The sequence below is a fragment of the Hypanus sabinus genome, chromosome 20, assembly GCF_030144855.1.
Source record: "Hypanus sabinus isolate sHypSab1 chromosome 20, sHypSab1.hap1, whole genome shotgun sequence".
Lineage (NCBI taxonomy): Eukaryota > Metazoa > Chordata > Chondrichthyes > Myliobatiformes > Dasyatidae > Hypanus > Hypanus sabinus.
The window spans coordinates 14,757,652-14,776,241 of NC_082725.1; the positions used below are offsets into that span (position 1 = coordinate 14,757,652).

Genomic DNA, 18,590 nt, shown 5'->3' on the forward strand with positions numbered 1-18,590 from the left:
GGTTAGCAAAAACAGGTACTAATGTAGGTCTTTCGTAACAGTGAGCTGTCGTAAAGCAAACGTTCAAAAAATGGGGGCCACCTGTACTCTAATCTCATTTACTCATGTTTGGCCCAAGTCCCCTTAAACCTATCCAAATTGTGTACCAGTCCAAATGTTTTCATTAGATATTATAGTAGTTCTCATGTCTACCATCTCCTCTGGAAGCTCATTCCATGTACCCCCTCGATATCTGTTTAAAAGAGCTTGCTCCTCAGATCCCCGTTAAATTCTTCCTCCTCCCACCCTAAACCAATGTTCTCTAGATTCAAAAGAAAAAGGCTTTGACTATCTGCTCTATCCATGCCCCTCTTAATTTTATAAACCTCCAGAGCAGGAGGTCCCAATTTTTTTAAGCCATGGACCCCTTACCATTAACTGAGGGGTCCCCAGGTAGGGAACCGCTGCTAAAAAGGATCAATCTTCAGCCTCTTTCAAAGAAAACAGTCCCAGCCAATTCAATTACTCCTTATAACTCAAGCCCTCCAGTCCAAGAAATATGCTTGTGAATCTTTTGTTGACCCTCTCTAGCTTAATCATATCTTTCCTATAGTGTGGCCACTGGAATGGTATACAAAATTCCATGTGCAGTTTACCCACTATTTTAGACAACTGTGACATGTCATTCTAACTCTTACACCGTGTAAGCACACCAGATAGCTTTCACACCCTATCTCTCTACCTGTGCTGCCACTACATACTCGTGCCTCTACGTCGCTATTCAATGACACTCCCAAATGCCTTAGTTTCACCGCAAATGTCCTGGCCTGGTTTAACTTTCTGAAATAGCCAAGTAAGAAATGGCTCCTCTAAAAGCCACACTACAACATTTCAAGTACATTCTATACATGTTCCTCTGCCCTCTGAAGGAAGCTCTAAATTCATCATGAAATACTGGTTACCACGGTAAATGCTGAAGCTGCACTGATGCTGGGACAGAGCACTGATAACACAGTTGTAGTACTAATCTACAATAAGAACCTGCTTTCATTCTGGGATTGGTGACCTAATATTTATTAGAAGTGGGCTGTTAGCAATGACTGATTGAATTCATGTCGTGGTTAATTGAAATGACCAGGAGACGTAGACAATTCTTCAAGAAATTTAAACCTTTATTTGCAAACAAAGGCTGAGGCAATCGATGAACTTGTCACCGAAAGCCCACCGAGCTCCAGTGTACAGCATTCTTTATAGTAATTTCTCATCTCAGTTACATTTCGGTTTCATCAGCATATCCAATCAATTTTTAATTGCATATCATCTATATATTAACTAATCAATCGCTCTTGCCGAGCTCTCGGTGCGCCACCATTATTTCTTTCCAGTTCGCATTGGGGCCCTATTCCTGGCCAAGGTTATTTTTCCAGACAACCTCCCTCACATTACAATTCCTGCTCGTACCATCCTGTCCACCACCGTTATCTCTTACTAAACAAAGGCTGAGTGTAATACATGGGGTACATTTCAGCTAATAGTGCTGCTAGCTAAACAGGTGTTCTGTAATTGCCACAGTATGCAGCTAAGAGAGTACAAAGTATCTAGTTAAAACAATACATAGCAAAATGTGTCTAGTAAAATAATACATAGTAATATTCAGTACCTAGATGTGAATACATAGTATAGTAAATAGCTAGTACATAGTGATTATATTTCAGGTATATATAATGATTATGTCAGGTATATTTCTCAATATTCAAAATGTGGGATTACTGATAGATATTTACTTGCTTTTAATTTAAAGATAGAGAAAATGTCTAAAATAAATTTTCTGCCTCCCCCTTCCTTCTTCTTCCATTCAGCATACTTGCTTTCAACTTAAAGACAGAGAAAATGTTTAAAGTAATTTTTCCCCTCCCTTTCCCTCTTCTGCCATTTAGCACTCTAGCTCTCCTCTTGCCTCTTCTCTTCTCACCTGCCTATCACTTCCCCCTCCCCATTCCCTTTCTCCCATGGTCCACTCCCCTCTCCTATCAGATTCCTTCTTCTTTAGCCCTTACCTTTTTCCACCTATAACCTCCTAGCTCCTCATTTCATCCCTCTCCCCCACCCAACTGTCTTTACCTATCACCTTCTAGCTTTGACTCCTTCCCTTCCCCCTACCTTCTTATTCTGGCTTCTACCCCCTTCCTTTCCAGTCCCGTTGAAGGGTCTCAGCCCAAAATATCCAGTGTTTATTCCTTTCCATAGATGCTACCTGACCTGCTGAATTCCTCCAGCATTTTGTATGTGCCACTCATTATAGTATTGAGTACAAGAGCTGGCAAGTTTTGTTAAAGTTGAATAAGATGCTAGTGAGGTTTAATTTGGAGTAATGTGTGCAGTTTCGGTCACCTTCCTACATGAAAGATGTGAACAAAGTTGAAAGAGTACAGAGATAATTTACAAGAATGTAGCTGGGACCGGAGGACACAAATTATATGGAAAGACTGAATAGGTTAGGACTTTACTCTTTGAAACATGGAAGACTGAGTGGAAATTTGATAGAGATATAGAAAATTATGAGGGTATAGATAGGGTAAATGCAAGCAGGCTTTTTCCACTGAGGTGGGTGGGACTATAATCAGGGGTCAAGGGTTAAAAGTGGAAGGTAAAATGTTTGAAGGGAACACAAGGGAAAACGTCTTCACTCAGAGGGTTGTGAGCTTGTGGAATGAGGTGTCAGTGCATACTAGCATGATTTCAACGTTTAAGGTAAGTGTGTACAGGAGGGGTATGGTTTGGGTGTAAATTGATGAGAGTAGGCAATTTAAATGGTTCGGCATGGACTAGATGGGCTGAAGGGCCTGTGTCTGCACTGTACTTTACTATGACTGACTTGAAGAATTTCAAAGCCCATTTCTTAACGTAAACAGAAGTTTAAAATGTTTCATATTACATTTAAATAAAAATAACCTGGATATCACAAATCCATGCGTAAATTGAAGAGTTAAAATGTTAACACACCCCAGACCTGCCTGTGGGTTTTCATGCTTTAATAGTTAAATTAGTTAATAAACCTGCCTTTCCTCAAAGGTACAGGTTCTTTAATATTCATGTGGAAGAATAACACAAACTAATACACAACTTAATGCTTCTGGGTAGATAGAAAGCTGCATCTAACAAAATGAAGTTGGAGCTGCAGCTGGACAAGAATCTACGGATTCAGTCTGTTCACTTCAACTTTAAGACACAAGTATCACAAACATCCACTGCTATCTGTGCTTTACAAATAAATACATACTGATATCAATCAGATGAAAATAGCTACTCAGCATGAGTTTTGAGAGTCAGGCCAGCATCCAAATACCAATTTCACCTCCCTAACAGACTGATATTCCTTTGGCCTATTTTATTAAACATTTGCAAAGCCTCAGCTTTTCATGTTAAGCCGAGCCATAGAGAGATTAATGTTCTTTTTTTTAGGAAATTGCATTACTTCTGCCAACAAAGAACTTTAGATCAATAATCCAATGCTAGACACATGTCAGCCAATGCAAAGAATTGTCAAAATAAAAAGCATCATCCACCCAAATAAAATTATTGTTGATGTAGAGCCCGGTAGCTTGTGCCAACAAGATCAGCCAGGCACCAGATAAAAGGCAAGATCAACTTTCCTGAGAGGGAATGATGAGCAAGTAATATTAAACCGTGTAGCAGTTAAGTATGTATTGTAAATGTAAACAAGAAACAGATTTACTTGAGTTGTCCATGGTACCTCAAGGACCCACAGACTCTTTGGTTAATGGAGTAGGGGTCCATGGCATAAAAATGGTGGGGAATCGTTGTACTACATAGTTTAAGACAAACTGTCCGACCTCCACCTGAAAGGAGATCAATTAGCTTTGGGAGCTACAAGATACTGGGTAATCAATGAAGGAGATACAATATGGAGGAAAATAACTGTGAGAAATCATCAAAGTTCTCAAAGATTGCAATTTTGAATCTTAGATTGACTTGAGAAATCTCAGATGTTGTTGGAGCCATTCTCCCAGTCCAGGTATCACAGCTCCAAGTGCTCCTATCACCACCCGGATTACACTGGCTTTAACCTTCCACATCGTTTCCATCTGCTCTTTCAAGTCCCGATATTTCTCCAGCTTCTCATATTCTTTCTTCCTGATGTTATTGCCATTCAGGATTGCCACATCCATTACTATTGCTTTCCTCTGTTCCTTGTCCAGAATTACTATGTCTGGCCAGTACCTGCTTGACAGTCTGTGTTTGGAAGTCCCACAGGATCTTGACTCTGTCATTCTCCACTACCTTCTTGGGTGTTTCCTGTTTGGACTTGGGAGAGTCCAACCCATACGCAGCGCAGTTGTTCCTATAGACAATTTCTGCAGCGTGGTTGTGTCGTTCAGTGTATGCTGTCTCTGCCTGTATCTTGCACCCTGTGCTAGATGGTTTCAGCCGATTCCTTGCACTGTCTGCATCCTGGGTCTCATCTGGTGTGGCAGACCCCTGCTCTTGTGCAGCCATGAGCAGCGCCCCTGTTCCTCAGCCCTTCCTTATATCAGCCACCTCCAATATCTGGTGACGGTACATCCCCTGCAGTGGCTTGTACTGCCATGGTCTCTGGCCCTCTGGCTCTGCTTCGCCCATATCCCCTGCCTGCCGTCTGAGGAAATCTCCTAGCATGTTATCCTGGGTGGGGGGGGGGGGGGGGTCATCTTCCTGACAAACTCCAGGACTGTGGCCTTGACAATTTCAAGTCCCCGTCCCTCACTGCCTGGAAGTGTTGCCAACATAGCATGCCCACAACTTTACTAACCCTAACATCTTTGAGCTGTGGGAGGAAACCCACACAATCACTGGTAGATGTGATTTTGTCCTTACAGACAGCGGCAAAAATTGTGTGCTGATGTTACAATAGTGTTACAGTGCTGTCCTATATCTACCAATGATTGAGAAATTGTGATAGAGTACAAGGTAAAGCTTAATGCACGTGGTTCTATCTCAGTAAGAATGGGAGTAACCTTATAAAAGTGAGAAGTCATTAAGGGTGGAGTCCGGTCAACAGCACCTTCAGAATGATGAACATTTAACTCCTGATTGAGCACATTCCATTTAGTGATCTAACAAAGTCGCAAGGAAAAGTTATTTCCATTTGCAAATGAGACTTAATTAAGGGGACAATTTTGTGTTTTATATTTGTGAGTAATTTAGATCACCTTGTAGCGATGTGTTGTCACTTGGATACAAGAGAGTCTTTTTCTGTTGATCAGTGTCAAAAAAGCCAAATTAAATCTACTCTGATTCAATGTTGTAAAACAATAAAACATGAAAACTTCTTGGGGGGGGGGGGGGGAGAGGGGATATTTTTATAGGGACTGTACATGATCTCTTTTCTCCAAATCTGACTGGAATTTTAGTAATGTATGCTTCAATGTGTTGATGAATCTAGAGCTCTCTCCCATCAAAAGACCCTTCCACTGACAGAGGAATAACTGAGTTTGGGTATATGGACAAGATTAAAAAAATCTCTGTATAGAAGAATCACAAAGGGAAGTGTTATGTGTGTCAATCTTTTGAATTATAATAAGGGGAGTTCAGGGGCAATTTAAGGAGTTAGCAAAGGGAAATTGTTAGTTACAAAATATGCAGATGCGTTCGCTGAAGAACGGACAATATATCACAAAAATATAAAGAACGGCAGAAGCTGTGGGGAGATGCTAGACTAAACTGTCCCAGTATATATATATATAGAGAGAGAGAGAGAGATAGAGAGATTAGAGAGATAGATAGAGAGAGAGAGAGAGAGAGAGAACAAACAGAGCTAACTCAAGGACCTCGCGGAGATAGGACCAAAAGGCCAAAAGGACTTGACGGACGATGTGACAGCAATCTGAGGCCAAGCTAAAGCAGCTGCATATTGAAGGGATGAGACGCAACCAAGAGGTACGAGGATGTGTCGTGTCATCGCATCCACTGATCGAGCAGGGTTAATGACACTACCAACAATGAATCAGGAGCTCACTTGCACTGATGGCTCTGTGCGCATTAGAAATATGTTCCATCAACAACAACAACACTCTATATAATCAAAGAGCATGTGGACCACATCTCACTTGCATGTCTGGGACCAACAGAAGTAAATCTGTTTTATTTATCGAAAGAATAGCCTGTTTTGAGTTATCCTTTAACTGCATTGGACCCAGTGTTAATCAGCTAGTTCCCATACCCTGGCATTAACCCCACTGCTACTTCACCTGCACCACCATGACCCGGCATTAACCCCCATCCTCTAACCCCACCGCCGTGCCCTGGCATTAACAAACTCCCCTCAACTCCACTTCACCACCGTGACCCGCATATAAGCCCCCCATCCCTTAACCCCACCGCTGTGACCCCGTGTTAACATACCATCCCCAACTCCATTTCTAATGTTGTGACCGAGTGCTAAAACGATCCCTTTTACCTCCACCACTGTGACCTAGCGTTAACTACCACAACCCAGCTGCACCCTCACTGACATTAACTCCCCCCCCCCGTCCCACCACCGTCGTGACCCGGTGTTAACTCACTTTATTTATTATTGCCTACTAACCTCCACCGTTATCCCCAACCCTCAGTCATCCCGCCTACCCTCCCTTCCCCAGATGCCGTCTGAATCCACAGTTACCAAACCCACACACTTGTTACTCCCTCCCTCTCCACCACGCACCCTTACACGTCCCTCCCTCCCTCCCTCCCTCAGCGCCCCTCACCCTCACACTTGTCACTCCTTCCGTCCGTCCCTTCCACCCGACCCGGCCGCTCGGCGAGTTTACCTGCTGCAAGCTGTAACAGTTCTGACAGGGGGCGGGACCGGTCCCGGAGGCCGAGTCCGCGGAGCCGGGCCCGGTGTCCGCCGCCTGAGAGCGCGATTCCCCTGGCATCATGTTGCCGGACTGGAGCCTCCGCTCCGACCTCACTCGGCCGCCCGCAGCCGCCGCGCCATGCCCACCCACCTCGGCGCACAAATGCGTCACCCGGGCGACCGGCTTCTCAGGACCTCGAGGCTTCGTACCTACCGCCTGCAGGAGCAGCAACAGTAGAACAAGAGACGACCGAGACCATCGAAATGCGAACAAACAGAAAAGTAGAAATAAAACACAGAAGTATGTTTTAAATATACAAAAGGTCTCAGGCATTTCTTCGAACAGCTCTAGAAAAAATACACGAGGCCCCCACAGTCACAGAGCGGTTGCGCAACCGGGTCAGAGTCACACTGGGGTCAAAGAGAGAGACACTGGGGTCAGTGAGAGAGACACTGGGGTCAGTGAGAGAGACACTGGGGTCAGTGAGAGAGACACTGGGGTCAGTGAGAGAGACACTGGGGTCAAAGAGAGAGACACTGGGGTCAGTGAGAGAGACACTGGGGTCAGTGAGAGAGACACTGGGGTCAGTGAGAGAGAGAGAGAGTCACACTGGGGTCAAAGAGAGTGACACTGGGGTCAAAGAGAGAGACACTGGGGTCAGTGAGAGAGACACTGGGGTCAGTGAGAGAGACACTGGGGTCAGTGAGAGAGAGAGTCACACTGGGGTCAAAGAGAGAGACACTGGGGTCAGTGAGAGAGACACTGGGGTCAGTGAGAGAGACACTGGGGTCAGTGAGAGAGAGAGTCACACTGGGGTCAAAGAGAGAGACACTGGGGTCAAAGAGAGAGACACTGGGGTCAGTGAGAGAGACACTGGGGTCAGTGAGAGAGAGAGTCACACTGGGGTCAAAGAGAGAGACACTGGGGTCAAAGAGAGAGACACTGGGGTCAGTGAGAGAGACACTGGGGTCAGTGAGAGAGAGAGTCACACTGGGGTCAAAGAGAGAGACACTGGGGTCAAAGAGAGAGACACTGGGGTCAGTGAGAGAGACACTGGGGTCAGTGAGAGAGACACTGGGGTCAGTGAGAGAGAGAGTCACACTGGGGTCAAAGAGAGAGACACTGGGGTCAGTGAGAGAGACACTGGGGTCAGTGAGAGAGAGAGTCACACTGGGGTCAAAGAGAGAGACACTGGGGTCAGTGAGAGAGACACTGGGGTCAGTGAGAGAGAGAGAGAGTCACACTGGGGTCAAAGAGAGAGACACTGGGGTCAGTGAGAGAGAGAGTCACACTGGGGTCAAAGAGAGAGACACTGGGGTCAGTGAGAGAGAGAGAGTCACACTGGGGTCAAAGAGAGAGACACTGGGGTCAAAGGGAGAGACACTGGGGTCAGTGAGAGAGAGAGTCACACTGGGGTCAAAGAGAGAGACACTGGGGTCAGTGAGAGAGAGAGAGAGAGAGTCACACTGGGGTCAAAGAGAGAGACAATGGGGTCAGTGAGAGAGAGTCACACTGGGGTCAAAGAGAGAGACACTGGGGTCAGTGAGAGAGAGAGTCACACTGGGGTCAGTGAGAGAGAGAGTCACACTGGGGTCAAAGAGAGAGACACTGGGGTCAGTGAGAGAGAGAGAGTCACACTGGGGTCAAAGAGAGAGACACTGGGGTCAGTGAGAGAGAGAGTCACACTGGGGTCAAAGAGAGAGACACTGGGGTCAGTGAGAGAGAGAGTCACACTGGGGTCAAAGAGAGAGACACTGGGGTCAGTGAGAGAGACACTGGGGTCAGTGAGAGAGAGAGAGTCACACTGGGGTCAAAGAGAGAGACACTGAGGTCAAAGAGAGAGAGAGAGTCACACTGGGGTCAAAGAGAGAGACACTGGGGTCAGTGAGAGAGACACTGGGGTCAGTGAGAGAGAGAGAGAGTGACACTGAGGTCAGTGAGAGAGACACTGGGGTCAGTGAGAGAGAGTCACACTGGGGTCAGTGAGAGAGACACTGGGGTCAGTGAGAGAGAGTCACACTGGGGTCAGTGAGAGAGAGAGTGACACTGGGGTCAGTGAGAGAGACACTGGGGTCAGTGAGAGAGAGAGTCACACTGGGGTCAGAGAGAGTGACACTGGGGTCAGTGAGAGAGACACTGGGGTCAGTGAGAGAGAGAGTGACACTGGGGTCAGTGAGATAGAGAGTCACACTGGGGTCAGTGAGAGAGACACTGGGGTCAAAGAGAGAGAGAGTCACATTGGGGTCAAAGAGAGAGAGAGAGTCACACTGGGGTCAGAGAGAGTGACACTGGGGTCAGTGAGAGAGACACTGGGGTCAAAGAGAGAGAGTCACACTGGGGTCAGAGAGAGTGACACTGGGGTCAGTGAGAGAGACACTGGGGTCAGAGAGAGAGAGTCACACTGGAGTCAAAGAGAGTGACACTGGGGTCAGTGAGAGCAACACTGGGGTCAGAGAGAGAGTCACACGGGTCAGTGAGAGAGTGTGACACTGGGGTCAGAGAGAGAGCAACACTGGGGTCAGAGAAAGAGAGTCACACTGGAGTCAAAGAGAGTGACACTGGGGTCAGTGAGAGCAACACTGGGGTCAGAGAGAGAGTCACACGGGTCAGTGAGAGTGTGTGACACTGGGGTCAGAGAGCAACACGGGTCAGAGAGTGACACTGGGGTCACAGAGTAACACTGGGGTCAGAGAAAGAGAGAGTCACACTGGGGTCAGTGAGAGTGTGACACGGGTCAGAGAGAGACACTGGGGTCAGAGAGAGACTTGCGGTAAGAGAGAGAGTGACACGGGTTGCGGTGAAAGAGTAATGCTGGGGTCAGAGAGAGACACTGGGGGTCAAAGAGAGTGACACTAGGGTCACAGAGAGAGACACTGGGGTCAAAGAGAGTGACACTGGGGTCACAGAGAGAGACACTGGGGTCAAAGAGAGTGACACTGGGGTCAGTGAGAGTGTGACACTGGGGTCACAGAGAGAGACACTGGGGTCAAAGAGAGACTGTGACACTGGGGTCAAAGAGAGTGACACTGGGGTCAGTGAGAGTGTGACACTGGGGTCACAGAGAGAGACACTGGGGTCAAAGAGAGAGACACTGGGGTCAAAGAGAGAGACACTGGGGTCAGTGAGAGAGACACTGGGGTCAGTGAGAGAGACACTGGGGTCAGTGAGAGAGAGAGTCACACTGGGGTCAAAGAGAGAGACACTGGGGTCAGTGAGAGAGACACTGGGGTCAGTGAGAGAGAGAGTCACACTGGGGTCAAAGAGAGAGACACTGGGGTCAGTGAGAGAGACACTGGGGTCAGTGAGAGAGAGAGTCACACTGGGGTCAAAGAGAGAGACACTGGGGTCAGTGAGAGAGACACTGGGGTCAGTGAGAGAGAGAGTCACACGGGTCAGTGAGAGAGAGAGTCACACTGGGGTCAAAGAGAGAGACACTGGGGTCAGTGAGAGAGACACTGGGGTCAGTGAGAGAGAGAGTCACACTGGGGTCAAAGAGAGAGACACTGGGGTCAGTGAGAGAGACACTGGGGTCAGTGAGAGAGAGAGAGAGAGTCACACTGGGGTCAAAGAGAGAGACACTGGGGTCAGTGAGAGAGAGAGTCACACTGGGGTCAAAGAGAGAGACACTGGGGTCAGTGAGAGAGAGAGAGTCACACTGGGGTCAAAGAGAGAGACACTGGGGTCAAAGGGAGAGACACTGGGGTCAGTGAGAGAGACACTGGGGTCAGTGAGAGAGACACTGGGGTCAGTGAGAGAGAGAGAGAGAGAGAGTCACACTGGGGTCAAAGAGAGAGACAATGGGGTCAGTGAGAGAGAGTCACACTGGGGTCAAAGAGAGAGACACTGGGGTCAGTGAGAGAGAGAGTCACACTGGGGTCAGTGAGAGAGAGAGTCACACTGGGGTCAAAGAGAGAGACACTGGGGTCAGTGAGAGAGAGAGAGAGTCACACTGGGGTCAAAGAGAGAGACACTGGGGTCAGTGAGAGAGAGAGTCACACTGGGGTCAAAGAGAGAGACACTGGGGTCAGTGAGAGAGACACTGGGGTCAGTGAGAGAGAGAGTCACACTGGGGTCAGTGAGAGAGACACTGGGGTCAGTGAGAGAGAGAGAGTCACACTGGGGTCAAAGAGAGAGACACTGAGGTCAAAGAGAGAGAGAGAGTCACACTGGGGTCAAAGAGAGAGACACTGGGGTCAGTGAGAGAGACACTGGGGTCAGTGAGAGAGAGAGTCACACTGGGGTCAAAGAGAGACACTGGGGTCAGTGAGAGAGAGAGAGTGACACTGAGGTCAGTGAGAGAGACACTGGGGTCAGTGAGAGAGAGTCACACTGGGGTCAGTGAGAGAGACACTGGGGTCAGTGAGAGAGAGTCACACTGGGGTCAGTGAGAGAGAGAGTGACACTGGGGTCAGTGAGAGAGACACTGGGGTCAGTGAGAGAGAGAGTCACACTGGGGTCAGAGAGAGTGACACTGGGGTCAGTGAGAGAGACACTGGGGTCAGTGAGATAGAGAGTCACACTGGGGTCAGTGAGAGAGACACTGGGGTCAAAGAGAGAGAGAGTCACATTGGGGTCAAAGAGAGAGAGAGAGTCACACTGGGGTCAGAGAGAGTGACACTGGGGTCAGTGAGAGAGACACTGGGGTCAAAGAGAGAGAGTCACACTGGGGTCAGAGAGAGTGACACTGGGGTCAGTGAGAGAGACACTGGGGTCAGAGAGAGAGAGTCACACTGGAGTCAAAGAGAGTGACACTGGGGTCAGTGAGAGCAACACTGGGGTCAGAGAGAGAGTCACACGGGTCAGTGAGAGAGTGTGACACTGGGGTCAGAGAGAGAGCAACACTGGGGTCAGAGAAAGAGAGTCACACTGGGGTCAGTGAGAGTGTGTGACACTGGGGTCAGAGAGCAACACGGGTCAGAGAGTGACACTGGGGTCACAGAGTAACACTGGGGTCAGAGAAAGAGAGAGCCACACTGGGGTCAGTGAGAGTGTGACACGGGTCAGAGAGAGACACTGGGGTCAGAGAGAGACTTGCGGTAAGAGAGAAAGTGACACGGGTTGCGGTGAAAGAGTAATGCTGGGGTCAGAGAGAGACACTGGGGGTCAAAGAGAGTGACACTGGGGTCACAGAGAGAGACACTGGGGTCAAAGAGAGTGACACTGGGGTCACAGAGAGAGACACTGGGGTCAAAGAGAGTGACACTGGGGTCAGTGAGAGTGTGACACTGGGGTCAGTGAGAGAGACACTGGGGTCAGTGAGAGAGAGAGAGAGAGAGAGTCACACTGGGGTCAAAGAGAGAGACAATGGGGTCAGTGAGAGAGAGTCACACTGGGGTCAAAGAGAGAGACACTGGGGTCAGTGAGAGAGAGAGTCACACTGGGGTCAGTGAGAGAGAGAGTCACACTGGGGTCAAAGAGAGAGACACTGGGGTCAGTGAGAGAGAGAGAGAGTCACACTGGGGTCAAAGAGAGAGACACTGGGGTCAGTGAGAGAGAGAGTCACACTGGGGTCAAAGAGAGAGACACTGGGGTCAGTGAGAGAGACACTGGGGTCAGTGAGAGAGAGAGTCACACTGGGGTCAGTGAGAGAGACACTGGGGTCAGTGAGAGAGAGAGAGTCACACTGGGGTCAAAGAGAGAGACACTGAGGTCAAAGAGAGAGAGAGAGTCACACTGGGGTCAAAGAGAGAGACACTGGGGTCAGTGAGAGAGACACTGGGGTCAGTGAGAGAGAGAGTCACACTGGGGTCAAAGAGAGACACTGGGGTCAGTGAGAGAGAGAGAGTGACACTGAGGTCAGTGAGAGAGACACTGGGGTCAGTGAGAGAGAGTCACACTGGGGTCAGTGAGAGAGACACTGGGGTCAGTGAGAGAGAGTCACACTGGGGTCAGTGAGAGAGAGAGTGACACTGGGGTCAGTGAGAGAGACACTGGGGTCAGTGAGAGAGAGAGTCACACTGGGGTCAGAGAGAGTGACACTGGGGTCAGTGAGAGAGACACTGGGGTCAGTGAGATAGAGAGTCACACTGGGGTCAGTGAGAGAGACACTGGGGTCAAAGAGAGAGAGAGTCACATTGGGGTCAAAGAGAGAGAGAGAGTCACACTGGGGTCAGAGAGAGTGACACTGGGGTCAGTGAGAGAGACACTGGGGTCAAAGAGAGAGAGTCACACTGGGGTCAGAGAGAGTGACACTGGGGTCAGTGAGAGAGACACTGGGGTCAGAGAGAGAGAGTCACACTGGAGTCAAAGAGAGTGACACTGGGGTCAGTGAGAGCAACACTGGGGTCAGAGAGAGAGTCACACGGGTCAGTGAGAGAGTGTGACACTGGGGTCAGAGAGAGAGCAACACTGGGGTCAGAGAAAGAGAGTCACACTGGGGTCAGTGAGAGTGTGTGACACTGGGGTCAGAGAGCAACACGGGTCAGAGAGTGACACTGGGGTCACAGAGTAACACTGGGGTCAGAGAAAGAGAGAGTCACACTGGGGTCAGTGAGAGTGTGACACGGGTCAGAGAGAGACACTGGGGTCAGAGAGAGACTTGCGGTAAGAGAGAAAGTGACACGGGTTGCGGTGAAAGAGTAATGCTGGGGTCAGAGAGAGACACTGGGGGTCAAAGAGAGTGACACTGGGGTCACAGAGAGAGACACTGGGGTCAAAGAGAGTGACACTGGGGTCACAGAGAGAGACACTGGGGTCAAAGAGAGTGACACTGGGGTCAGTGAGAGTGTGACACTGGGGTCAGTGAGAGTGTGACACTGGAGTCACAGAGAGAGACACTGGGGTCAAAGAGAGACTGTGACACTGGGGTCAAAGAGAGTGACACTGGGGTCAGTGAGAGTGTGACACTGGGGTCACAGAGAGAGACACTGGGGTCAAAGAGAGTGACACTGGGGTCAGTGAGACTGTGACACTGGGGTCACAGAGCAACACTGGGGTCAGAGAAAGAGAGAGTGACACTGGGATCAGAGAGAGACACGGGTCAGAGAGAGAGACTTGAGGTAAGAGAGAGAGTGACACGGGTTGCGGAGAAAGAGTAATGCTGGGGTCAGAGAGAGACACTGGGGTCAAAGAGAGTGACAATGGGGTCAGAGAGAGACACTGGTGTCACAGAGAGAGTGACACTGGGGTCAGAGAAAGAGAGAGTGACACTGGGGTCAGTGAGAGTGTGACACTGGGGTCACAGAGCAACACTGGGGTCAGAGAGAGACACTGGGGTCAAAGGGAGTGACACTAGATCAGAGAATGAGGAAAGATCTCATTGAAGCCTATTGAATGTTGAAAGACCTAGACAGTAGATTGGGAGAGGATGTTTCCCATAGTGGGGGAGTCTAGGACCAGAGGGCACAACCTCAAAACAGAGGGGCACCTCCTTTGGAACGGAGATGAGGAGGACTTTTATTTTTTAGCCTCATTCTTCTAAACTCACTGTGTACAGGCCCCGAGCCATCAACCACTCCTCGAACATTAACCCTTTCATTCCCAGGATCGTTCTCATGAACTTCCTCTGGACCCCCTCCTGTACCAGCACAACATTTTTTCTGATAAAGGGCCCAAAGCTGGTCACAGTACTCCATTTGAGTTTAGCACTAGGATCACTAACAGTGCAACACTTGTATCAATCAGAGTAATGACACATTGCAAAAAGGAGAATCGAACTAACATTATATGTGATTAATCTTCCTGTTGCACTGCTTACTGATCCTGGTATTAGAACTAAGTTAATTAAATTGCCATTTTAACCATATTTTCTAATTAAATTGCTCAGCTGTTAATCTTTAAAAATATGTTGTTGAATTTGAAGGTAGCATTTAGAACAAAATACTTAACTCATATGAACACAAGGGATTCTCCAGATGCCGGAAATCCAGAACAAATATACACCAAGAGCTGGAAGAACTCAGCAGGTCAGAAAGTATCTATGGAGAGGAATAAACAGTTGACATTTCGAGCTGAGATCCTACATCAGAACTTCTATGCGTATGAATCGTTGGGAGTGGTTTGATAGTAATATTCTCATGTTCGTCCAATCACTGATGTCAAGCCTTCTTTTTTGTCTTTTGTTATAATTCCCAATGTAATGCACTCAGTATTCTGACATTTGAGGGAGGAGGTCATGGTTGTGGGAGAGAAGAAGGTTGCTAAAAATTCGCAGAATATGTACAGTACTCAAGATATCGATGTGTGATGAAAACAGTTTGTGTCATGAGCCCTGTGGCCTTTGCAGCTTGCCGTAGAGCATTGAGCTTCTAGTTTCTTGAGCACCAGTCTTTACTAATCGTTATTAACTAGAGCCGTTAAACCCTCGTGCTTTCAGATTAATCTTGTCCAGTTAATTGCGACCGGCAAGGCTTTGCCTGCATTTTATGATTATTTTAAAGGGCACTCTCCCTCAATGTTTTAGGGGAGTCATTATGTTGGAGAGAATGATTTGTCCTGTGGTGTCTCTCAGTCATTCCTTCAAGGCTCTCTTAGTATTCCTATGCCTACCTTCTTGTTTCTGTCCCTTCATGAAAAATCTGCCGCCCTCCACTCCTGGGGTCGAGTCACTGTTGGCGTTTTCCGTGACTGAGGCCACCTTCCACTGCAGCTGGGTTAAGTCGGTGTCAGGAGCTGCTGTGAGAGACAGAACCTGCCGTTCCTCCCCACTTTGGCCCACTCCTGTGAGCACGCACCATGACAACAAATTTATATCAGTGCAAAATCAAGTTGCCACACAATCTGACAGGGTGCTTCAGAAAGCATGTGTTATGCAGGCCTTCGTTAGTCAGAGGACTGAGTTCAGGAGCTGTGAGGTAGTGCTGCAGCTCTATAAAGCTCTGGTTAGACCACACTTGGAGTATTGTGTTCTGATCGTCTCATTATGGGAAGCTTTCGATCAAGTGCAGAGCAGATTTACCAGGATGCCGCCTGGATTAGAAAGCATATTAGGTTGAATGAACTAGAGCTTTTCTCTTTTGAGCGAAGGAGGATGAGACGTGAATGGACAGGGATGTATAACATGATGAGAGACATTGAGTGGACAGCCAGTGGCTTTTGCCCAGGGTAAAAATGGCCAATGTGAGAGGGCATCCTTCTCCGATGGTTGAAAGAAATTATAGTGGGAATGTCAGAAGTAAGTTTTTTTTACATAGAGAGAGGTTGGTGCATGGAATGTGCTGCCGGGGTGGTGGTGGGGGGGTATGGGCTGACATACCGGTGGGATTTCAGTGTCTCTTAGAAAGGCACATGATGAAAGTAAAACATAGGGTTATTTGGGAGGGAAGCGTTAGATAGATTGCCTAGTGGTTAGAAGGTTGGTGCAACATCGTGGGCAGATGGACCTGTACTGTTCTGTGATCCAGAAGTCTGATAAGTTAAGCTGCCTCGTATGAAAAAAGTGATGAAATGATGTTACCTGCACAGCCGTGTGAATAGAAGCTATTCTTCAATAGATCAGCAGACTCCGACCATCACTTGGAATTCAAAGTAGTTTGAAATCAGTGGTGGTCCATCTCCCTGGCCAGTAATGCGGGGATCTGGATGATCAATGTATAGAGACCCCCATCCCCCGAAGCGGCGGTGGAACTTAAATCCCACCAATGAGTGTGGATTGGGTGGCAGGGTGGAGAGGCAAAGGAGGTGTGAAGTGATCTTTCCCTTTGCCGCCCTTGGGTGAGATGTAGCACCTGCTTAGCCCCCCTCCCCCCCATTCAGGGTCAGGCGAAGCCATGGGAGCAGGTGGCGGGGTGGTCGTATGAGCAGCTGGTGCAGCTAACAAGTCTTGGTTATGTGATCCCTGACGCCAGGCTGACAATCTCTGAAGAGTATTGATCACGGCTGGGGTCACCCGTCTTGTAAAGACACTGTGCAGAAGAAGCCAATGGCAAACCACTCCTGTAGAAAAATTTGCCGAGAACGATCATGGTCATGGAAAGACCACGATTGCCTACGTCATACAGCATGGCACGTTTATTGTAAAAGCTCAGCTAATTCACGGTTCATTCCATGAACCACAGTACAGTGGCTTATTCTTGAACCATGAGGTAGATAGTGATTAATATAAAGCTTTACAGCACCAGTGATCGGAAGTGTGGGGCCTAACTCCCACCGCTGTCTGTAAGGAGTCTGCACATTCTCCCTGTGAGCACATGGGTTTCCTCCCACAGTCCAAAGACGTACGGGTTAGGGTTATGCTGTGGTCATGCTGAATTGGCTCCGGAAGCGGGCTGCCCCAGCACAATGTTGGAATCTGTTGGTCATTTATACAAACACCAATTTCACTGTTTCAATATTTCAACCACAAGGGACAAATAAAGCTAATTTTTAAGATAAAGATATTTATCATGAAGCATTCAGTTACATTAAAGCTGGTACATTGAAAAAAAAACCTGAGCAAGAGTGAAAACAGACTATCCAACATCAATCTAAGCACTGAATATGGGCATAATTGTTGTTGATCATGTGGCATTTAAATTGGGAGAGTTATTCACAGACTAGTCAAAACAACTGACCTGGTCATAGAGAAATACGTGACCAGATCTCTCTGTTGTAATTCCGGCAATGTCCACCAGAGGGAGCAGTTCAGTAACGACCGGCCATGGCAGCTTTCAGCATTGACTACATTGAATCACCGATCTGATGAATTTTCCAAAATGCCTTCCACTAAATAAAAAAAAGCATCAGTTTGAAATTCTTGCAGTGTTTCCTGAATAAATAAAAATCACAGACTGATTTTGTTCTTCTTTGGCATTATTTTTAATTTGGTTGATATAAAGTCAAATTTCATAAGCGCAGTGTGACATAGTGATTAACACAACACTTTGCAGTAAGATGGGGGTTCGATTCCTGCCACTGCCTGTAAGGTGTTTGTAAGTTCTTCCCACGACTGTATGGGTTTCCTCCAGCTGCTGCCGTTTCCTCCCACATTCACCCTTACTTGTTTAACCATATAATATATAACTGTATAACAATCACAGCACGGAAACAGGCCATCTTGGCCCTCCTAGTCCGTGCCGAACTCTTAATCTCACCTAGTCCCACCTACCCGCACTCAGCCCATAACCCTCCACTCCTTTCCTGTCCATATACCTATCCAATTTTACCTTAAATGACACAACTGAACTGGCCTCTACTACTTCTACAGGAAGCTCATTCCACACAGCTATCACTCTCTGAGTAAAGAAATTCCCCCTCGTGTTTCCCTTAAACTTCTGCCCCCTAACTCTCAAATCATGTCCTCTCGTTTGAATCTCCCCTACTCTCAATGGAAACAGCCTATTCACGTCAACTCTATCTATCCCTCTCAAAATTTTAAATACCTCGATCAAATCCCCCCTCAACCTTCTACGCTCCAATGAATAGAGACCTAACTTGTTCAACCTTTCTCTGTAACTTAAGTGCTGAAACACAGGTAACATCCTAGTAAACCATCAAAGGTTATGGGGAGATGCTCGGAGAATGAGATTGAGAGGAACAATTAATCAGCCATGGTGGATGGTGGAACAGACTTGATGGGCCAAATAGCCTGATTTTGCTCCTATGTCTTATGATCTTATTCCAAAGACGTAAGCGCTAAGGTCAGTAAGTTGTAGGCATGTTATGTTTGTGCTGGAAGCACGCAAGCACCCGTGGGCTGCCACTAGCACATCCCTTATCGCGCCAGTTTGGACACAAGTAAGGAACTCTCCTCATGAACGTTCTCCTCTCTCAAACAATGAGGCCATACTCCTCCCGTATGACCATCATCATTGTTCATTGCTCGATCCTATGACGTGAGTGATCACGGTCCCATGA

At 47.8% G+C, this 18,590-nt stretch overlaps 1 protein-coding gene across 1 annotated transcript in view; it reads right to left on the reverse strand.

Annotated features, from left to right (window-relative positions):
* The window catches only part of ice1 (KIAA0947-like (H. sapiens)), a 48,318-nt gene extending 41,167 nt beyond the window's left edge, over positions 1-7,151 (reverse strand). The window contains exon 1 of the mRNA XM_059945815.1: positions 6,789-7,151. Within this exon, the coding sequence (XP_059801798.1) occupies positions 6,789-7,151 (363 nt within the window). The remainder of the gene's footprint in view (positions 1-6,788) is intronic.
* Between the last annotated feature and the right edge of the window lie 11,439 nt (positions 7,152-18,590).